The sequence below is a fragment of the Tachysurus vachellii genome, chromosome 21 (assembly GCF_030014155.1).
Source record: "Tachysurus vachellii isolate PV-2020 chromosome 21, HZAU_Pvac_v1, whole genome shotgun sequence".
Taxonomy (NCBI): Eukaryota; Metazoa; Chordata; class Actinopteri; order Siluriformes; family Bagridae; genus Tachysurus; species Tachysurus vachellii.
The window spans coordinates 10,755,160-10,779,675 of NC_083480.1; the positions used below are offsets into that span (position 1 = coordinate 10,755,160).

Sequence of the window (24,516 nt, forward strand, 5' to 3'; positions counted from 1 at the left end):
AGGAGACAATCTCAGGAGATTTGGGGCTCAAGACAGGGTACACTCTAGACAGAATTCCTGTCTATCACAGGGCAAAATCACACACTAGGGGCAATTTAGAAATGCCAGTCAGCTTACAATGCATGTCTTTGGACTGGGGAAGAAACCAGAGTACCTGGAGGAAACCCCTGAGATACAGAGGAGAATATGCAAACTCCACACACACGGTCGAGGTGGGACTCGAATCCCCAACCCAGGAGGTGTGACACTAGCAGAAGAGTTATCAATCTAGACTAATATAAATCTCTCACTGCCTGTTTTATGCCAAGTGCCCTTCAGGAATTGACCTTTACATGCAAGGAGTCCTTCAGGTGTAAAACATGTTTCCATTCTTTTTTTTATTTATAAGTTGGCAACTGCTCAAATAATTAAACATCAGGGATGCAAACAATAATCTGGCAAAGTTGACTTTAATACTATGTCAATTTTTGCTTAGAAACTAACCTCATGTTTCTTAGCAAATATTCATCCATGTGTTCCTTTAACACACTTCTTAAAGCTTAACCACTTAAATCACTCCACATGGATTCCTTCTGTTTTTCTGTGCTTTGTGCTCTCCTCTAATACATTTGTTTTGATTTGTCCTTTATCGAGATCTCACATTTGCGTTTCATAAATGTTATGTCAAAGATTCTGTGCTTCTGTTGCAAGGCCTAATGTTCACTTGTGACAAATTCTGACTGGGCACTGACCTAATTAACATACAGAGCAAGTCATTCTCAATCATGTAAACATGAGCGCTCTCCCAACTGTGCAGTTATCCTCCACTTCATTACACATAAACTAATGCACTAGATAAAAATGTAGCTTGTAACATTTGCAGCTTGTACTCTTTCCACAGCTCATCAGGGGCTGATTATTTAAGACTGATCTATAAGAGTTGTTTTATTCTAAAGGGCTTGGCACCGATTTAATTGGTGTGTCCATTTTACAGTACAGTTTTTTTTTTTTTTTTTGTATTTTTTTGTAACTGGTGAATTTATACAAATATACAGCCTTGACTAAGGGCACAAGCGGTGTGGACTTCATCCATGCTTTTCCCTTCTGGCACTAGACGACAAAAGACTCTTTTCATTAAAAGAGTGTTACAGTAAGTGTGAATGTGACGTGATAGAATGTATACAGATTGTGCTGGTTAATCTATTTAGTACCAAGCCTGTGAGGTTAATAATGCAAGAAGCCACAAGAAGCCATTGTTTACAGTGATTTTATAACAGCTATGAGGCATTGTTAAGCATGATGTGGAGCAGAGCACATGAATCCCTTTTAGCTGTTCTCACAATATCACACTAAACCATGGCTTTTTGGGGTTTATTGCTTTAATAAATCTGTACCTATCCCTGGCAAGGCTTCATAAAAATAAACACACAACAACCGACAACATTATAATTTTTTGCTAACAAATAATCATTATTCTGCCAAGCAATATGGTTCTTCAGCAGCATTTCGCAGAATGGTTTCCAAGCAACACTGCAGAGATGCAGTAACACGCTGTAATTATAAACGAGCCTCACTTAGCAATGACAGTTTGTTTTGTTTAGCGACGTGAAAATGTAAAGTCAATGTTCCTACAAAAATAGACTAGCGTCCAATAATAGATTGTTCGATTAGAAAGAGAATTAAGAACTACTGTGAACTTTGCATCCATTTAAAAATCCAGCATTTAGATCAACACTAGATGGATAGATAGATAGATAGATAGATAGATAGATACAATAGATAGATAGATACAATAGATAGATAGATACAATAGATAGAAAGAAAGAAAGAAAGAAAGAAAGAAAGAACAAACTTTATTGTCATTGCATAGTACAGGTACACAGCAACAAAATGCAGTTTGGCATCTACCAGAGGTGCAAAAATTCATTCATTCATTCATTCATCCGTTCGTTCGTTCGTTCATTCATGTTTGTTTACTTTTATGATTCATTTGCTTCTTGGCAATCTGTTCAATAATTTGCATCATTTTCTACACCGGTGTCTTCAGGTGTATCCAAACCTGCTAAGTCATCTGGAAACTGTGATTACAGCTGATTTAAAGCTTTTCTGCAAAAATGTGACCCTGCATTACAAAATATATTATTTTAATACAGCACTTATTCTCATGTATTACGAGAACAGAAATGTGAGTGACAGTGAAAGATTCAAAAATGAAAAGCTGGTGATTATGACAGTACTTTTGTGTCAGCTGAAGATAGACAGGCAGATTTCCTCCTGTCATACATAACACACTGATTCACAGTTGTCCGCTAATACAGTGCATACAAATAATGTCAGTATTCACACTTATAATTAAATTCCTCCGGTAATACCTACCACAGCCTACAATGTTGGGTCATCGTTTTATAAAGGCTTCATATTTCGTGATCATCTTTATAATGACATTTTCTTTTTCCAGTTCAGAGTACAATATGCACATGAGAACAGTCACGTCTGGGGTTTTTGCCTCTGTTATCTTTATTTGTTTTTTGTATATGTTTGTTGTTTTTTTTTTTGCGTCAGCATTGTGTGCTGGTTTTTGGATATGGTGGCGCTCCAGACCCAAACTGGAGTGGTGGATTTTGTCAGGTTATTGACACCAACATCATGGAGTTTGGTGCCATGGATCTGCCCTCTGCTCAGTGTTGTGACTTTTCTTACTTTGTGTTATGCTTCTGCAGCTGTGTAGTACAGCGTTCAACCTCCATTTTGATTAACTTTTATTTTTTTAACCAAAATTTTGACTACTTGATGAATTTCCTGTTGCCTTTGATCCAAAAACTTGACCAGTTTATTAATGGTATATAAATGTTTATGAGAAACACAGTGGTGGTTGTCTTGGGCATTATTAATAGAAACACAATATGTAAACCTAACAAAGGTGCTTGGTTTCTTTCTCAGAAAAGATGTTCACATTATTTCAGCACTTGCCTGCTTTGGCACTGTATCCATCATTTTATACTGAACACATGCATCTTGATGTGAATTTGTTTAAATGCATCTGTCTCTTAATTCTGTCTGTCTCTTTTAGAACACGCCTGGAGGAGTTACGCATGTTTCTGGAGAATGAAACATGGGAGTTGTGTCCTGTGAAGTCCAACTTCAGTATCACTCAGCTTCATGTAAGTGTCAGCACAGCAGTGAAGGGAGACGTTCAGCTTAGATAATACCTCAAAGGTCACAGTAAGGTGGTGTTTTACATGTGAAACTGACCGTTTAGTGTATGTGTTTGGATGTTAATGAACTATCTGATGACCTTCTGGGGGTATTGCATTAAACTGACAGCTCTGGCAACCTTACTTATTGACAAACATAAGCTCAACACTTTAAGTTATCATTCCCTCCAGAAAACTGGCTCGGCTTCTTTTCTGAGTTTGTTGGGATTGTATCCAGACACGCCAGCTTGGATGATTTCCTTCTCTCAGCTGTTGAAGATGTGCGTGTCAAGTTTTTTTTTTAACATGAGCCTTTTGAGACTTCCAAGGTTGCAGTGATGTCAGTCTCTGAGAAAATGATTTCCACTTTGCTGTACATGCCCAGACACCCTGCAGTGAAAGCAAATTCTTCCCTGAGGATCTTATGATTAAATCTTTAAGCCTATTCAGAAGACATTCACAGAATTGGGGCAGTCACTGGATGTAGCGTTTAGTCAACGGTGAGACGTATAATCTTGACTGGTCAACTCGTATGTACTCGGAGTAGTAAAGAGATGTGAATTTGTTGTTCAAGGATCATTGTGGGGATTTTTTTTTTTATTTATAATCCAAAACAATATAAGCTTTGGTTTGAAATCAAAATCTTTTTTATGGCCTGCCTTGTTATACAGCATTAATTTCACATTTCTTTTAATTTTTGCAAAACTTTTCGTCAGCCTTTTTATACTACAATTTTATTATTCAGATAACCATGAAAATGAATGAAATGGATATTGGCTTACGTGAATGATAATGACCAGATGAAACCAGGGTCTGCAATCCTCTAGTATTTACAAATGCTCTGCTTTATTCTGCTATTTTTCTCCTAATGGCTTGATGCATACTAAATGCCCCGAAAGTAGAATATAATAATCTTCTCTCACTAATAATCACAAATAATCTTCCTTTTCAATAAATTTGCAACATGGTTTTGCTGTCTGTATAAATACAACGTTATAAACTAAAGGTTTTTTTAACTCCATTTTAACTACAAGCTTAAAAATATGAAAAATAAGAAGCGGTGGTCTTTTTTTCACTCTAATAAAAATATAACAGATAAGGCATTTGACATAAAACTGTGTTAATATTCACAAAGACTGGGAATCTCTGATATTTACTGACTCCCTGTAATCCCTGCCCTCTTCCCTCGTGTCACTTTACTACTCTGTGTTCACTATAGTTATAACTGACGCAACACCTTTGCTTTCTGTCACAAATAAAGGAGAATGTTTTGAGCGTGTTAATGTGAAACAATATCTGTTATTATACCTTTGACCTGTCTAACATTAGACTAGCCTACAGGTCACGTCACTCAAAAACACAAGGCACTTTTTTGGTCGAAAAAGAAACAAACAATAAATTTCACCTAGTATATGCACCCTTGTTTAAAAGTTAAGGTTTAAAGTCGTTGTTAATCGAATTAAAGCCTTTCTCAGGTACTGCTTGCATATTTAATGTTTTCTTGCATATGTTTGTCACATATACAGCACAGTGCATTGAAATTCATATCTTCCTCTTGTTAGGAAGCCCGGGTCAGAGCGTAGAGTCAGCTGTGATAGAGCTTACAGAAAGAGCCTGCAATATGAACCTTTATTGTTGAGCAGCGAATGTTAATAATGCTGATTAAATCTGTCGTAAACATATAAACGCTCATGTGTTGCAGGAGTTTAAGTTCATGGGTCAGTGTCGTTCGCCGTCAGTGTCTCCGAGCAGGCAGCCAGCCTCCAGTTACTCTGAGGAGCTGTCTCTCTTTGCCCAGTATGTTCAGGGTGGAAACCCTTTTGAGATGCAGATCGACAATAAGGAAGAGGAGAGTGAAGATGTCCTGGCTTCCAATGGGGTAGGTTTATTATTCACTTATTACGTGCTTGTTACACCTTTTTACACATGCATTATATGCTACATTACTCATTGTAGTTACTATTTAATACTAAAATATATTATTCAGTCATTTTTATTGATTTGTTTAATAGCTTTTGTAAAATTAATAATAGGGGTGTAAATAAGCCACACAGGTCTGTTTTATTGCTCAGGTTTTCTTGTCTAGTTAAGAAAATGGCTCGATTTTAAATAGATTTTTTTTTTTTTTTTTAAACACAGATTGTTTGATGATGCTCACAAACCTGTTGCTGAATGATTGGTCTAGGGACTAGAAAACAAAACATACGATTGGTTGAAAGTTTTTGTAAGCCTCCTGTTTATAGTACACTTAACATCTGCCTTAAAAATCAATTAGTGAGGGAAAAAACTGACCTTTTGCAGAATGTTGATTTATAAATGTTAAAAAAAAAAAAAAAAAAAAAGGAAAAATCTTTATCTTGTGTTTCTGTGATTCATTTTTTTTTTTATTACATTTTTCTATTGTTGTGTGCAGCAAATGTTTGTGATGCCACTTTCTATCAAGCTTATTTATTCTTCAATAACTTCATCCGAACCACAGTAAGCTGTAGAAATAAATGGCCATAATTAATGGTGTTAAGTGTTTTATAGTCTCTCTACCCGTCATGTTGGATCAGCTTTATGGAGGTGTCGTGTCTGCATGGAGTTTATCGTCACTCAAATGCACTTGACATTTTAAAACAAATCACACAAGAACATTTTATTCTGTTGCTAGCGTATGCCATGGAAAAAATGTTTTTTACCTTGATTTTATTTTGAGACAGCATAGAGTAATATAAAATGACAAAAACCAGACAGTTTTGATTACTGTAGTCTGTGAACACCTGAAGTTCACGAGTTTAGATTCATGTTATATAAGAGCTTGCTGTTGATCCAGCAGGAAGTGTTCATATTTTCTACAGCTTCATGCAGTAATCAGGATTTGAAGTATTAATAAGAATGAAACACTTGTTAATAGTTTATACTTTCTTTGCTATACAAAATCTAGAAATTAAATATTCAAATCAGAAGAAAAATTTATCCTGAAATTCAAGTGAATTTTCTTTTTAATGTGTACACTAAAATCTTACACTTTTCATAAATGATGATATAACAGATCAAAATGAGATCATAAACCAAATTAAATCAATGAAAGCACTTGGATCAGCCTCCATGATGTCCTTTTTTAATGTCAAGCTTTTTGTAATGTCTTTCAATATATTTTATTATTACAGACTGACTGGATGCAACTGATTTGAATTTATTTACTAATCTTAAAATTGTACATTGTTAAAAATCTGTAAACAATGTTCTCTCTCTCTCTCTCTCTCTCTCTCTCTCTCTCTCACTCTGTCTGTCTGTCTGTCTGTCTGTCGGTCTGTCTGTCGGTCTGTCTGTCGGTCTGCCTGTCTGTCTGTCTGTTGAACATCAGAAAATATTATTACTCATTTTCTATAGATAGATAGGCAAATAGACAGAGAGACAAAGATAGTGAGATGGTGTTGCTACTAAGAACGTCTTAGTCACATCTGCCCTTCGCTGAAATGGAGACATTTCTGGCAAGGTAGCAGTTTTTGAATATAATATTGTGATAATATTGATGTTGTGATAAAGCTTAAAAGGTCAGGGAGATTATTGTGATTGGAAAATCTCATGTGCACACCTAGTCAGTGAACATTGTGCTGAAGTGGACTAAATCAGTGCTGAAGTGGGAAGTGCAATAATAAATAATCAGTTTAGAAGTTTGACGTTTGTTCTGGAATAAAGCAGCACTTTTTGTAGTCGTGCAATTTCACCGGTAGTCATTCTGACAGAGAATGACTAGAGCCTGTTCTTGCTGCTTTGTGAGTAGGTGTTATTGCCTTATTTTAAGAGTCAGTGTCACCCAGAATAACTGTCTTTTTTTTCTTTTCCATTTTGGTGACACGGTTGCATCATATTTGATGTAAATATGCCATAATTCCACAAGTGACATATTGAGTCATTTTAAAGTTCTTACATTTAATCCAGGTGTCTGTAAGAGGCTTTGAATAACATATAAGAATATTTTTTTAATTATATATATATATATATATATATATATATATATATATATATATATATATATATATATATATATTTATATATATATATAAATATGGGGGTACGGTGGCTTAGTGGCTAGCAAGTCCCTGAAATTCCAAGCATTCTTCAAAAATATTCCTCATTAAGCCTCAGTAAGCCTCATTATATTTTTTTAGTCATAGGTTCAAACATCCTTTTACCTCTCCTTAGTAATAAAGGCTATAACTAATAGCCACTGTAGACAATGATTTCGGATCTTGGCTGACAATAAAGGAATCTGAGGTGATCTTTTGTTGTTGAAGCTCATCCGTCTAAAGGATTGGCATGTTGTGCATTCTGAGATGCTGTCATGCTCTCCATGGTTGTAAAAAGTGGTTGAGTTACTCTGGCTTGAACCAGATATTCTCCTCTGATCTCTCTCATCATAATACACTTTGAGCTGAAGAACCGAAGAAGTGCTGCTTACTGCATGTTTTGGGGTTTTCACAGTGTTCTCTGTAAACTCTTCAATCATAGTATCTCCAATCATAGAAGTGAACAAATATATGTGATTGTGACATTTCATTACATTGTAGATCTTTTCGTCTTTTATTTGAATGGAACCATTGATATCAGTCCAGGTCATTTTGACCTCCCTTGTGTAGATTTTGTGTGATGCTTTCTAGAGTTAACCAAGCTCTCGCTAAACTCTTGACTTCCTGTTGCTCTTTCTGACCTCACACTGCTCTTTCTTCTTTCTTTCCTCTCTCCTCCACGTCAGTACGAGTCTGAAGAGCTGGAGAAGAATGTATATCAGGACTATGACAGTGACAGTGATGTGGCAGACGAACTGAAGCAGGACTTTGTAGATGAGCAGACTGGAGACATACCCAACAAGAGGTCAGTATATACTGTAAGTGGCACCTTCCAGCCAAATCCAGCCCCATCTCCACAGACACACACTGCGGAGTGACACATCTCTTGAGTTTAAACTAATGGGACTGGTTCATTAAGTTACTCCACCAACACTGTGATTGGCCAAAACAAGCAAGGTACTTTGTGGTTTCAGACAGAAGGCAGAATGGGTTAAGGGCCTTGCTCAAGGACCCAGCATTGGCATCTAGACAGTGATGGGGCATGAACCCATGACCTTCTGAACATCTGTAAATTTTAACAAGCTTTTGAGAATAAAGGTTTGAGCACTTGTTCATGCATTTTGCATATTGCTGGAATTGGGTCCCATTTCTATTCCATAAACCTGGAATCGGAAATGAATGAGTCGCACTGTGAAAATGTAACGCATGCATACCAGCTACCTGATCTGTGTCCTCTGCCTTAATTTCACTGCATGTGGATGCTGTCAGCTTACTGCAATGGCCAATCTTCTTTCTGAAGTATTAATGAAATTATAATAGCGTCACCTGCAGTGCTAAATGACGGCCACTGCAAAAACACAGTTGGTTGATTCATCTCTCCACACATCCCACAAGCAATGTTAAGTATCCTGAGGACGTTAGTGTGTGCATTAACTTTCAGAGAAAATGGTCTGTAGAATATTAAATAATCTGTTAGAGCTAAATGTCTGTTTTGTGAATAATTAAATGATTATTATGGACTTTTTAGACCCCACAATTAGTAGAAGAAGAAAGAAGGAGAAGAATTAGCGATCGTGCTAATGCCTTCTCATTTCCTTATTTAATTCTGAAAGCCTGGGAAGCAACTGAAAAAGGAGACTTTTTAAACCCAGTCAGCTTCATCTTAAAGTCAATTTGGGATGTTATCTTCATTAAACAGTTGGAAAATGATATGCTATAAATGGCAATAGACTATAAAAATTCTTAATTAATTTATTAACTTATTACTTATTATAACTTAATTCAAGAAACTAAGTGGTTTAATTTATTTAAACTGTTTGTTTTAACCTTTTAGTACATTTAATACATCGCACTGCTGAGTGCTGCTTATTTTAAAATTTCCAAAAAAAGAACTATTATGATTAGTATTGCATTTACATCTATATTTATTACATAATATAGTAGAAATATAGTAAAGTGGTTTAATTTAATTGCAGGGTAAAACGTGTGTGTGGCAGTGCCATATGCTTCAATGAGTGAACAGAAAAAAGAAACAACACAGAAGTGTCTGTACTTTCGTTCTCGAGTTGTTTTTGAGTGCATCTTACCAGAGGATGTTAATACATATATACAGAAAAACACATTCACTCATTTCCTTTGATTAAATCACAAATAGTGTTTTATTTTGAATACAGTGCACTAGATAAGCACTACGAAGCTGTCACTCAATATAATTAGCAAGTTAGGTAACCATGTGGTATTCAATTTCAATTCCTAAAGAAACCATATAGAGGGAAGAAAATGTCAAATCAAGCTGAATATCAGAAATGGAAAAATGTGGAAATAAATTAAAACAAATTGTACTTTAGCACGAGTTCCTCCTAAAGCTTCAAAAATTAGATTTTTTTTTTTCAACCGAATATAACATTTCCAGAACTTTATTCCAGGTTTGTTTTGATGGCTAGACTAAAAGTATCATGGAAACAAAGAGCTATGTTCTCTATCAAGTCTCTTTTGCCTTTCAGCAACAAGTGATTTGAAAAGGTGTCTTTATATTGAGATAATGTGCCACTTTAATTCCACACAGATCGACTACTGTATGTTCATCTAATTATGTGCAATAGAGCTAAGTGGCTTCATAACAACCAGGTTCAATACTTATGCAATCACATTTTAAAAAATGCAATAGTTTTGCAAATTCGTGTAGGTTTTCCTCCCTTACGTTCAGTTTTAGTTTTAGATAGATGGATGAATAGATGGGTGGGCATGGATGTATGGATAGATAGATGGATGAAGATGGTTGGTTGGTTGGATGTGTGGGTGGTTAGATGGATGGATGGTTGGTCGGTTGGTTGGATGTATGGGAGAGCAGGATGGCGTGTGTTAGGCTGATTGTGTGTGGACATGGATGTATGGTTGGGTGTGTGGGCAAGCAGGAGGGTGTATGTTTGGCTGATTGTGTGTTGACATAAACAGATGGATTATTGGTTGGTTGGATGTGTGTGGGGTATGTGTGGATGGATGGGCTGCTTGGTTGGATGTATGGGCTGGTTGGATGGATAGATGTATGGGTCGTTGTAGATTTCTTGGCGGGTGGATATGTGGACATGTTATAAACAAAGTATTTGTGTAAAATATAAATATAGAATTTAATTTAATTACTCTATATAATATCATTTAAGTGAATATAAATTGAATATATACAATAAACCATAATTACAAAGCAAGAACTTTTTTACAAAGTTTTAACAATTGCTCATTTAGGTAAATATTCAGCCCTTTATTCAGTATTTTGAAGCTTTATTAATATATACCATTTTTATTACATGGCACCACAGGTCCTTCTGTAAAACCCTTGGCTGAGTGTAGTGCTATTTTCTACTTGCTCTCCATGCGATTCCTTTAAAAGCACTCTTCTAAGATGACAGTGATCTACATCTCCAATCACTGTGAATAATTAAAGTAGTCATTATGTTGTGAACACTGATGAATTTTCTATCTGTGTTTCCTCCACTGCTCTGACTGCCACATCTTCCTCCAGCACAATCACACTTGACTTGGCACACTTAGGGGTTATTATATGAGACAGACAGCTGCAGAGGGATTATAAATGTAATGCTTAGTATGCTTGCAGCTCAATTGTTTCCTGTATGACATGTATTCAATCAGTGACAATGCAGGATAGAGTAACATGTTAATTACTAAAACCTCTCCAACAGCCTGATGAATTCTCTGTATTTTAAAGAATATTTAAGATTTATGCATTATGTAATAAAACAGGATCTCTTGGTGAATTAAACTCTTATTTTATTCTTAAACACAAGTAATGTTTTGTAACTACTGTAGCGTATTTTAGAAAAGACTCAAGGATTGGTCCAAGCTAACAGAACACAGTTGTAGGTACAGGATGTTAGGAAGGATTATTCTATTCTATTTCACAGAATTTCTAGCGGGGGCACGGTGGCTTAGTGGTTAGCACGTTCGCCTCACACCTCCAGGGTTGGGGGTTCGATTCCCGCCTCCACCTTGTGTGTGTGGAGTTTGCATGTTCTCCCCGTGCCTCGGGGGTTTCCTCCGGGTACTCCGGTTTCCTCCCCCGGTCCAAAGACATGCATGGTAGGTTGATTGGCATCTCTGGAAAATTGTCTGTAGTGTGTGATTGTGTGAGTGAATGAGAGTGTGTGTGTGCCCTGCGATGGGTTGGCACTCCGTCCAGGGTGTATCCTGCCTTGATGCCCGATGACGCCTGAGATGGGCACAGGCTCCCCGTGACCCAAGGTAGTTCGGATAAGCGGTAGAAGATGAGTGAGTGAGAATTTCTAGCTTGTTGTTTAACTAGCTTTAACAAACCTACGCAGCTCGGCTAAGACATAAATCAACAAACTAGCTAGCTAATGCTGGATATCTTGGTCATATTTTTACAGAGGAGTTGTCTCCATTTAGCTAACTAGCTAGCTAACTTTGTTATGGCAGCATTTCAGCTTTCAAAGTGACAGCATCATGCTGTTGCTGTAATCATAAAACATAAGTCATGTACCTTGTATGATTATAGCTTCTGTATACTATAAACTCTGAGTTTGTATAAAAGATTTTGATATGTCTGGTTTTTGCAGACTAGCACACCACTTAGTATCATTTAAGGATTGCTCATTAGGGATAAGTACAAAAATTAGCTTTAAAATTTCTCATTTTTATTTAATATTTTTATATTTTTTGTGAGGTGGCTGGCACAATGTCCGTTGTTAAAAGAGCTATACCAATAAAATTTATTTGGCACCTCTATACAGCGGAGGTGATTTCTTCACGAGGTTCATCCAGTCATCCAGAGGCTAGTGATGTAGATAGTGTTGTTAAAATTTTGCTCTTTATGTAGTCAAGAGGCTCAAGCAGTTACATTTGACCTTCTAGCTCAGCTTTCTCAGCTCTTCATGATGGTAGCTCAAAGAGAATGTGCCAGATCTTCAAACCTTAAGTCGCACCAAGATGAATCATTAAATAAACCCTGAAGTGAAAGAGAGGATATAAGTTGAAAATGATCCACAGTAAATATACAGTACGAGTCTAGTGGCAATCTTTTGTAAAGCTTTACTTTATTTCAAAGTCTGTTAAAGCCAAGAGGTAAATCGATGCTAGGAGGAAATGCAACTTATTGACCAATGCAATATATCCAAAATGTATCTCACCACAGTAAACAGCTTTTTCTTCTGAACATTTCTAAAAGTATAATCCTTATATTTACCATTTTTACGGAAATCTTTAAATAAGCAGCGCTCAGCAGTGCAACATTGAACATGCTGTCTCTCTTGGCTTAAACCATCTGCACTTTCCTCCAAAGTAGTTAGTAATCAAATCCATGTTGTGATGTGTTACAGACAAGAATCTTAGTCCCTCCAGGATTTTGTATTCGCAGAAATGAAGAAAATCTTTAGAAATGACTGCAGATTTTCTCCAAGATGCGTCATGTCACGTCATCGCAAACGTGCATTGAGCCAAATCCATCTTCGATCCACGTGTGTACAGCGATCCAACGCGAGTACAGCAGTCATAGAAAGTAATTCTATACGTATCTACACTGGTAGGAATTAAAAAGAAGGATACTTTGATTACAGTTTTGCTGATTAGTTTTCCACAAAAAGCACCAAAAAAATTACAATCTTTGAAAAAAGCTGGATTTTTTGTCTGCAACAATCACAAAAAAAGAAACTGCCCATAAGTAGGTGAGCCAAGCTTGTAGCATCATACTGAAAAAGATTTTTTAGGCTGTATTCGATGCCAAAGGTGCTTCAACAAAGTATTGAACGAAGGCTTTGAATACTTATGTACGTGATTTTTTATTAATTTTTTTTAAATAAATAAACTTGCAAAGATTTAACACTAAGGCTATAACATAAAATATAGAGAAAGTGAAGTGTTGTGAATACTTTCTGGATGCACTGTACTACTATAAATGCTACTGCTGGGAAGATTGTTAGATTTAATCGCATCTTATTTAAGCTCCATCCACATAATAACAGGTAAGTATCTGTAAACTTATTACTATGAACAGTGTGTGTAATGAAGAAGCTTGTTTTGAAGTAGGACAAAATTCCCATATTAGAGCAGTCCATTGTAATCCGATCAATACGCATTTAAAATGCTTTGAATCCTTTACTGCATGATAGGGGAATCATTTTTTATGTTCACAGCATACATACAATACAAGCAGTGCAAAATGCCCCATTTATTTTATAGCCACTAATGAAGCAGGGGACATGATGGTGCAGTGAGTATCGTTACGCTTCGCAGCTCCAGCCTTCTCTAATCTGTCCTGAGCTCAGATTACTGTCTGAATGGAGGTTCTATGCATCTTCTCTGTGTCAATGTGGGTTTCGTCTGTCTTTTACATTTTGCTTTATTGTCATTAGGTGGATTGAATACAGTAAATTGGCACTAGGTGTAAATGAGTGTGTGGATGAGTTTCTGGATCCACTGCAGCCTTGACCAGGAAGTTCTTATCCTTACTCGACATGACATTAGCAGCAGATCTTTTGTTGTGTAAGGTTTGAGGTGGAGTCTTCACGGATCGTACATTTGTGTCTAGCACCTCCCACAGAAGCTCAATCGGAATGAGATGTGGGGAATTTGGAGGCAAATTCAACACCTAACTCCTGTCATGTTCCTCAAACAGTTTCTGAACATCTTGCAGGACATAATATTATTTATTACTTATTATTATTAATATTATATAAAAGTGATGTGGCCACTGCCATGAGAGAAGACTTGAGAACTGAATGTTTTATTTCTTGCTGCTGCCTAATACATTACATTGTAATACCAGATAATCAATATTATTCACTTTACCTCTCAGTGGAATTAATGTTATGGCTGGAAAACTGGTCCGAGTGTGTATTTATATACTATATCAGCCGTTGTGGTTTTAGAAAGGCGTCTTTCTTCATTATACGAAACCTTATAATAATGTGTTTCATGCAGTTATTTATTAATTTTTTAATAAAACCATATTGTGTGTGTGATCAGCGTGTCCAGAGAGACTCTCCGCAGCAGAAAAAGATCTGACTACAGTCTGAACAAAGTCAACGCCCCCATCCTGACCAACACCACTCTTAACGTGATCCGTCTGGTCGGTAAGTAGTTGACCTTTAACATTTTGTTCACTTAAAGGAAACAGAACAGAAAAGAACAGTGACCAAATGCAAGTGACCTCGATTTGCAGATCAATTAATAAGCTAATGGCAGAGGTGTGTGCATCGCCTCTGCTCCTTGCCATTAGATCCGTTTTGCATTTGCCTCCTCGTCTCTTTCAGACTATTTATAGCAATCATAATTTGTCTAATGCATCAGCCAACGTGGCAGTTTTGACTCCATTAGTTTCCAGCTCTTTAGTAGAAACAAATGGTTTAAATTAATATCGAAGGTGTCTTTTTTTTTACTGTTTTAGTTGCTTTTCTCTGTAAATGTCAATGTTTGGTGTTTTTGTAACCCAAAAATAAACTGGAAAAACCTTTTTTTATTTTAAAGAAAAAAAAGGTTCTGTAATCTGCAGTTGTTTTTTAGGAAAACGGGAATTTTTCTCACTAATTCTTGACAATTACATTCTAAATTATAAGCAGATTGTGTGTTCCCCTGTTTTTTTTAGAATGAAGCCTCTCTTGAGAACAAAAAAAAACCGAACAAACAAATTAAAAGCCCTCCTCAGCATAAACACAGCGAGTTTTTTTAATATAAATTCGTTCTTATTCAGTCCTAACTATATTACCATTTTACGTATACTTGATTATTTTGTACGTAAATTCAATTGCTCTGCCTCAGAATGCACGGAAAGTCAATGTCCAACCAATAACGACTAATCCACCTGCAACTTTAGATCTCATTATGATTGACTTGTGTGCATTTCTGAAATTATTAAAATGTGAGCTTGCTGTAAGAGTGTATTTATAACCTCACAGTATAGTCACAGTATATTCTGTATTTTTATATTACTAGCATAACTTAGATCCCTAGCTATATAATATACCAGCTTATCAAACATTGAAGTATCTGATAACTACTTGATATTTCTTGGTCCTTTTTAAATAATTGATCAATGAATCTTACAGTTTCCAGTTAGCTTTAATAGACTCTTGATCTGACTATTGTTCTTGTTGTCTTTGGCAGGTAAATACATGCAGATGATGAACATTTTAAAACCCATTGCATTTGACGTCATCCACTGCGTGTCACAGCTGTTCGATTATTACCTGTACGCCGTGTACACCTTCTTCGGCCGGAACGACATGGTATGATCAGTTAACCCATCTCTAGGTTAAGCAACGTTAAGCTGTGCTCTGAGCGTTCATGTTTTTTTCAGTAGTTATATCCAGAAAACTGTTTTTTTAGGTTGTTTTTCTGTTTTCCCTTTTCCTTGATGCATAAGAGAATATAACAGCATGTTTATGAATCTGTCGGAGCAGTGCGTTTTCTCGTGGGTGTCCTACAGATCATAATTACTGCTATTATTATCAGAGCAAACTGAGCTTTATGTGACCTGGTAGGAATATTGAAGTGGGATACGGATGAGGGTCTCGAAGTCTGCTTTACTTTTTTAAAGGGAAAATCTTTTCATTTTAAAATCCGTTATAGTACCTCCTGGAGTATTTATACTTTTTTTTTGTCATCTGAGAGACGTTACTGTCCAAAGAGATTAGTTTCATGATGTCCTGCTTAAAAATACAATAATTAGTCTGATATATGGGGATGTTGTAGACTAGTTAAGGTGTTGGACTAAAAATTGGAAGGTTTTGAGTTCGAAACCCAAGTCCACCAGGCAGCCACTGCTGGAAATGTAAATTATATAATTATTTTTTTACATTTTTTTTTAGGACATGAATTTAAGAGAATAGTTTGTGTCTATCTGTATGTGGAGCTTTAATGGAAAATGGCAACAATGACATGTTTATACTGAAATATTTGTGGGGTATTTTGTTTGCTAGTCTGTTAGTTGGTGTTGTGTTTTTTTTTGTCTGCTGATTTGAAGGACATTTCTAGCTCCATTGTTTAATCGGAAGAAAAGGACAAAAACAAAAGAACATTTCCAAGCAATGTTGTTGAAATCCAGTTTAGAATTAATGGAAACATTGATACAAATGATCTAGAGCCCCAGATCCAGAATGCATGGCAGCTTTACAACAAAGGAGTTTCCAAGTGGAGGGCCAAGGAGTTCAGCGCAATGGATAGACAACAGTATTAAATATTTCCCACTGAGAGCAGGTATTTCGAACCTGAAGATGTGTGTGAGTTAATTAAGAATTCTGGACCAAAATAAAAGCAGACCAGCCTGTAGATTGAAGAACTTCAGATTCTGTTATAAAGTAAATCTTGGATACCACATGGGTAATGTGGTACGTAGCTTAGTGGTTAAGGTGTTAAGGCTGATTGGAAGGTTGTGAGTTCGAATCCCAGGTCCACCATACCATGCTCTGGATAAATTTAAGCCAAAATGCCTTAAATGTAAAGTGTAAATGTAACATCTTTCCCCATTGAAGCAACAGAGCTAAATCTTTATATTTACCACACATCTGAACTAATCTGCGCATTTGTATGTAAGCCAACTGACTCTATACACGTACAAACTTCAGAGGGTGATTTCCGTGAGAAATGAGTTACAGTAATATTTGTGCACCACCACAATGCGGGCTGTAGCGCACGCCATCGCATCAACCTCGCCACTGAAGATTGCCTGTTTAAAGTTAATAACTTGCCCCAAGGCACTGAGTGGAAAGAATGGGGAAGAGAAAGATATGGAGAGGCACTGAGACACTGGGGAAAATGAGTCACCTCTGGGGTGATGAAAGGCCTCGCAGACAGGCAAAATGCCAGGCTGAGCAGAGTCATTCCACCTCTACTGATAGAGCAGCTGATTCAGTAACAAATGGCTCTTTTTCAGATTGTTAATTTAAGCATTAAGTGAAGGCTGTGATATAATTGACCACCTCACATTCAGGACTCTGCATTGAAATAAAAAGACTGCTTTTGTTTGTATGGCTGTAGTGGCTGTCTATATCAGTAGTTATATTAAAAACCAAGGACGTCTTTTATGTGTGATTCCAAAGAACTGACCTTTGTGTGCGGCTTAATAGTGCAATTGAATTGCTTTTGGATGATTTATTTTGTCCTACATCATTTTTTTTCAAGCATGCTCCTTCTCCATCCACACCCACCTCAGGCAGCCGTTCGGCCGCTCCGAGACTGGGCTGCTGGGTAAGAGTGTACTGTAGTGTGACTCTCCTGTCCATGTATTCAGCAACATTCATTTATTCATTCATTTGTTTGTTTGATGGTTTGTTCTATTACTAATGGTTTACTTTAGCTTATATTTCTGCACTTATTGGTTTAGAACTTTTAGTATAAAGATCGCTCTCTCTCTCTCTCTCTCTCTCTCTTTCTCTCCCTCTTTTTCTCTCTCTCTCTCTTTCTCTGTCTTTGTCTCTCTCTCCCAGATCCCCGAATCTAGTTTAATATTTTCATGGGTTTATATTTACCCACTTGGATTTGTTATGTTAAATGTGAAACTACTTAAATTACTGATATTACAGTATAAGCATTAAAGCTGTTTAATCTTAGCCTTTGCTCAAGTGTTGTGCAGATGATCTGTATGATAGGATAAACATACGAGTAGTGAGATTTATGTCTCGATATGTTTTGTCTGTCCTCTTTAAAGAGTGCTACTGTCTTCAGTTTGAGCAGTGAAAAGAATGGGTAGTCCGTAATAAAACAAATCTTGTGGTGAAAACATTTCCATTTGGCAGGCGAAAAATAAATCGCCTTTTGATCCTGTCTGTGTTTGGTTCTCTGTGTTACAGTATGTAGATGGTTTTTCTTGAACATGATTTGTGTGGTTCCCCCGAAATTTCCAAATTACCCCAAAGTTTTCCCTGACATGTTTCCATACAATCAGGCTGCGGTCAGTTTTGGTTTGGCAGATCACAGATCACTGCATTAATTCATGCACACACACCATGATCTGAGTAAAACTGTGCTGTAGTTCCTTAGGATGATTAATCGTGAGAAAGAGTTCCTAATATCTCTGTATCCTTTTCTGCATGTGTGTGGGCTTGGTTCTCTAATTGTAAAAAGTGACTGCATTTGACCAGGAGTGTGAATGACTTTCCATGGTGTGTGTGTTGTAGAAAAGTAAAGCAGGATCCTGACTGTGTGTTGTTCTTGTCTCTTTGCTGCAGTATGAATCATCCGGACTGGGGCTGATTAGCAGTAGACTGAGGACGACACTCAACCGCATCCAGGAGAGTCTCATAGACATGGTAAAAAAAATTCTTAAAATATGCCCCTGTTTTTCTCTCCGTCTATTTATTTCTCATTCTTCACTGGCTTTCTACTCATTTGTGCCAGTAACAAATCTGTTGTGATCCATCTTCTGTTTTTCTCACAGTCATTTCTTTGTTTGATTCTTTCTCTTTCCTTACTCTTTCTCTCACTCTCTTTGCCCTGCTTTCCACTTCATATATAAATATATAAAACTCTGACTGTGAAACTGAGTGGAAATGGTAGTGTGCATTAAGCCCAGTCCTCCATAATCCATCATGATTCTCTATCATCTCATGACCCCTAGCCGTCAGCCAGCAACCCCAGGTGAGTTAATCGCCCCATGCACACTTAAATAGCCTCGCTCTTTTTTTTTTTAAATCCATGTCCTATGCTTTCCAATGTGGCCCCCATTAGGCTGTCTGGGTGCGATGACCTGCCACCTTTAATACAGCACACACACTGAACAGAAACCTTCAGTACTGATACACACTCATTAAATGTATAGAATCAGCCATCTTCTACCTCACACACTGTCCAGTCCTAAGACTGATCGAGGTTGGGTTTCACAGCTTTCATTTCATTTCTTTCATTTTGTATCGTTCGATTGGGTCATATGGTGCTATTGAATGGGTTTCTGGCATCAATCAATATGAGTTTCGATATAAGTTAGGGGCAATTAACACTTTAAAAAAGATCCTGAAATAAAAAATATATATCTACCTTGTCAGTTCATGCCCCTGGTTTAATAAAAGTAATCATCATAATAATGACAACACTACACACATGCATCATAGCACATAACAGATGACGCTTAATAAGAGCAGAGTAGAGCAGTTAAAGGAGAAGATATAAACAGCTATAAATAAAAATAATTATTATTTTTATTTTAATGTTACATGCCTGCTACACAACTGCACAAATTGACACCACATAACACTATTACTAATAGGCAAAGTATTTAATTAATAAATAAATAAATAGAAAATGATGATGATGCTAATTGTTATTCATAATACTAATAGTAATTCATTACAGATTCATTACAGTGCATAAAACTTACATACATATGATGTTAATAGCCATAAAAGAGGACTTTAACTTTAACAGGCACTCGATGACACAACTTTAACAGGCACTTACATTTTACTGAGATTAATCCAATAGTGTGGAAACGTCTCTCCTGAAAAAGCTTTTCTTTCCCAGCTACCTGTTTTTTTCCCCCCATTTCTCTCTCTTCTTAGCATGTGGCTCTGTCTGATATGTTAGCTTTACAATCCAGACAAATCTCAATGGATAAAACCAGCTGTGTTTTTTTTGGTCTGAATATCTTTCTTCACTTGCTTTAAATGCGTTACAGAATGGAAGAAATATGTGTTCGTTATATCATATTTTCACCATATTGTCAGTGTCTCTGCAGTGCCTCTTTCATTTGCACTGACTTTTTGTCTTTTCCCACTGAATCCATTTAAAAAAGAGATTTTATTTTATATGTTATTTTATTAGTCTTTTTAATTCTTGTGTAAAATCCATGTGCTTTTATTACTACAGATTATTTCTGCTTTTTTGAATGTATATTTTTTGTAGATTATTTTTCCAGTTAATGAGATCTTGCTCTGTGAGTTTAATTCCTGATATGAATAAAGAGATTTATTTGTGAAGTGGCTATGAGGTTAAGCTTCACTAAAGAAAGCAAAACACGAAGTGAAAAGTTAGACAAAACATTCCGACTAAGAAATAAACAAGGATCCATGACTAAGCCAGAAGTTTAAGGCAGCCATCTTGATAGATTGAGCAAGAACATTGAGTGATGGAACACTTTCAGCTTTAGGTTTCCACCTTATTAAACATACCGCTACAGCAAGTAAACATACCAAGCAGTTGGTTCTTGCAGAGAACTCTCCTCACCGGCAAGCAGTATGGGAGTGTCTGTGGTTAAATCCAGTCAGAATGAGTTACTTCATCAACCATATCTCAACTGGACTCTCTCACTCTCTGACTTTTTTCCTTATGTGTAAAGCTTTTAGGGTGTGTTGGGATGTTAGATGCTGTTTTTTTTTTTCTCTGTTCCTGAAGATTTGGGATACATTTATATGGATGAATATTTGGAGTCTGGAAGATTATTTTTTCTTTTAGCTTCATGCACATCTTAAAAAAAATATCTTGAATATAATCAAATCTTTCTAATGTTTCCTATTATAAGATTATGGTAAACCAAATATAATTTCCAGACATGTTTGCTTATTGCAAGCTCTTGTTCAATTGGTATATCTTTTTTTTTTTTTTTAATTATTTAAACCTTTATTTATTTATTAAAATAATAATACAGTATAAGGCTTTAATCATTGCATCTAATAATAGATTAATATTCAATTGGATTTTAGGAAATGTTCAGTACATTTTGACAAGTACTGTTTACTCATACTGCTTGAGTTCAGAATTATTTTTGTTTCAGCAAAACCTCAAGCAGTATCATTACATGCAAATGACTCTTGGAGATGTTTCTTTAGTACCCCAAGAACATGAAAGATACAAATGGATATTTGAAGAAATTCATTGTTGGAAACTAAATGACATCTGTTGAAAGATTTTGCATCCCTCTCTCTAACTGAAGGAATTATTCCTTCCTCATTCATGTCTATGGTGTTGCTTTGCTTTGGTCCATTTTAATAGTAACATTGCATTATGTCTGTTTGTATTAGTATTGTCTCTATTAGTATTCTATGTCTGAATCTGGATCTTTAAGCTTGATCAGAATACATCATCTTCTGAATATGAATAGCTGTAGCTTGTTTGTTTTCGACACAGAGGCAACACAGTGACGTGACCTCATTCATTTTATGAACAGCAGAGTTCGATATCTGCTCTGGAAAGTCTGTCTAAATTCATCAAAAAAAACACTTTTGTGAGTCAGAGCTTCATTAGCTACATTGAGTTTTGCTTTGTGTAAGTGTGACTTCAGGGCCGTCATACTACGGTGAGAACTGTAAAAACATTCAGTGAGTTATCCGGCGATTTTGACTTTAATGGATATAACAGCAGTACAACAGCTACTATTCTTGTTGTGGAAAATGATCACATCCTACGCAAGTAGTGCTGCTATAATTCACTTGATCCTCGTTTTTGTAGACTGTTAAAAGGAATTATTTATGAGAAACTTTGCAGTAATTTCACAAAGAATTGATTGTTGTATATCAGTCAATCTTCATCATAGCAGATTGCTTTTATTTTATTTACTTTCCCCCAAATTTCTGATTGCTCTTCATGTGAGCTTGGGTGAAAAAGATCTCGTGTTTCATCATTAGGAAACAAATAAGCTGTCGTTATAGGGAGGGTAAGCTCTTTTAACTATTAATGAATTTATTAGTAACTTAAGCTCTTTTAACTGTTAATGAATTTATTAGTAACTATTAATGAACATTTCTTTCGCAATTCTTGATCCCCTTTGAGTTGTCCCGCAACTGAGGTAGCTACAAAGCAGCACAACAGGAAGCATCTGCTATACTGCTGCTTGTTGAAGAAGTAGTATATAGTGACGTGCACTTGATTATCAGTAAACATTTTAATGAGAATAGATTCTTTTGTGGTCGGTTTCCTACTCAATCCTCAAAATACAAAACAATTTTTTGTTTTGAAAGATCTGCACAACAAAGAAAGATCTGCTATCCAGACGTCTGTGTAAAATGTTTTCAGTCATCATATCTAAAGAAAGGTCAAGTCAACTGCATAACTACCGAAAGGACAATCGAGAAGGCACTGAGGGATAAAGTTATACCACTTGAGCCTATTGTATCAAGTCCACTGTTACATTTAATTGTAAAAAATATATTAGAAACTCTTTGAAAGTTCTTGTTGAATTATGATTTCACACGAATAAGCTCAGCTGTAAAGAGCAGCTTTTGCAGCTCAGTAAGAGCACATCCCTCTTTCAAAGCAGTGTATTCCTACTACAACGGCCCTGTCTGCACACCTACATCAGTATATACTCCCAGCCATTATATCACACGTAATTACCACTGGTAGCAACATAAAGATAAGAGCTGGAGAGCTTTTCCCGTGTGAACACTCAGCCAGAGCGACCTGGCCACTAACACAGGCTTAATGATGGAGCTTTGTAGTGGAGATCATACAGATGAGGGTCTGTATTAATGTTCTGCAGAATTAAATTCTTTTTAAAGCATTATTGCCATTATGGCGAATCTTGCTAGTGGAGCTCTTCATGCTTTTCCTAGAAAAGCCAGGGCTTCCTTTTTTTTTTTTTTTTTTTTTTGAAATAGAAGGAAAAAATGTTTGAGACAAAGCGTTTAGTTCGTCCTCCCACACACAGCTATTTCTGCTCAGCTCCTTAAATCATTCATCACCTAAGATAAAGCCTCAGCCTCTGGAAACTTTTCCCCATCTCTTAATCATCCTGTTTGCCATGTCTATTCTTTTTACCTTGAGAGGATCGTTGCATTTCAATGACATAGCAAATCTACAGAATTATTGGCACCCTTTGTGAAAACGATTTTATAACCTAATGTGCGGCGATTTCTATTTTACTCAATTAGATTTAGCTCTGCAGTGTTCTAACATCCAGTCAAATTTTTTGGCACTCCTATAATTATGTGGTGAGAATCTATTTTTGAGAATACCATTACTTAGTGTCTTCGTGAAAAGTTAGAGAGGGTTCTTTTCAGAATACTTGATCTTTTATATTTTTAGGCTTGCATATTTACTTGCCGGTACTCAGTCTGAGTATTTCATAGAGAATGTCTGACTTTTCTTTTCTGCCGCTTGTCTCATGCAAAAACTAAGACAAAAACACACCAGGATTATTAGCATATTCTACCTGCCACATTCCATCCAACATCAAGCAGCTAGTGGTTCCAGTCTGTGGGTGGTTTAGGGAGCTCCTCTGGGCCGACTGCTGTCTATTGATTAACTTTGTTGTGATGCAGTGTAACATCTCAACCTGCTGTGCTGTAAATCACTGTGCAAACAATGTGTGTTTGTTGTTTAGAATGATAGTGCTCTGTTGCTCTGTATATCTAATGTATTATCTGAAACTCAGGATGTATATTCATCACCCTGCAGTGAGTAAAAATGAGAGTTATGCAGGATGTCCTTTTTTTAATCCACCCTTATTTTGTTTTTAAATGTCATCACAGATCACCACTCTTAGGACACTTATTTATGACTTCAACAGGATAATAGTAATTCTCACAACACTTTTGTGCTAGCAAACTTGTCAATACTCAATCTACTGAATCACAATTTATTAAATAAAAACAGGCCAAGGCATATGCTCAGAGCTTTACAATAAAATTGAAACGCAAAACGTGTCGTAATAAAATCAGACCAGTCGACTACAAGAAGGGTGATGCAGGCCTTCCCGTTGGTGGTATTGTGTTTGTAGAGGGTTAAAATAAAACCCAGCGCATTTGTTTTGTGTGTGCATGAAGAGTTTGCCTCCTTCTGCTATCTGTATTGTGATTTATACATATAATATGTGTAATCTGAGTCATTCATATTTGGTTACATCCTTACTACAAAGCCATGGTTACCATGGTGACTTCAGAATGGTGCAGCAATAAAGTATACACCCCAAAAGACCATGACTGCGAGTTTGAGTCCCTGTAATGCCACCGTTATGCACAGTCAGGAGTCCAAGAGAGCAAGATCAGCCCTGGCTTAGGTGAATGAGGGGGATCTCCTATTGATTAGCACTACACTAACCAATAATCCACATCCCTGAGCTCTGTACAGTATATGCAGGAGGGCAGGCAGAGTGTCCTGTGATATTGCATGATCAGCAATTCAGTGGTCAGAGGTGCAAATCTCTGTGGTATCAATTTTGCCTTTTTACGCTAGCAGGAGTAACTAGCTTGTGAAAGGGAATCTGGTATGACTAAATTGGAAGAAATGATCTATAAATAACTGTCTTTTAATTAATTTATAATACGCGACAGTCATAAGCTGACGTTTGTGCTGATAATTAGCCATGCAAATAATAATAAGCATTACTAACT

At 36.4% G+C, this 24,516-nt stretch overlaps 1 protein-coding gene across 1 annotated transcript in view; it reads left to right on the top strand.

The window, feature by feature from the left end:
• The window catches only part of vps50 (VPS50 EARP/GARPII complex subunit), a 127,345-nt gene that overhangs the window by 69,324 nt on the left and 33,505 nt on the right, over positions 1-24,516 (top strand). Inside the window, exons 17-22 of the mRNA XM_060897438.1 lie at positions 3,050-3,140; positions 4,876-5,052; positions 7,915-8,033; positions 14,225-14,331; positions 15,362-15,483; positions 18,424-18,504. Coding sequence (XP_060753421.1) covers positions 3,050-3,140; positions 4,876-5,052; positions 7,915-8,033; positions 14,225-14,331; positions 15,362-15,483; positions 18,424-18,504 — 697 coding nt within the window. The remainder of the gene's footprint in view (positions 1-3,049; positions 3,141-4,875; positions 5,053-7,914; positions 8,034-14,224; positions 14,332-15,361; positions 15,484-18,423; positions 18,505-24,516) is intronic.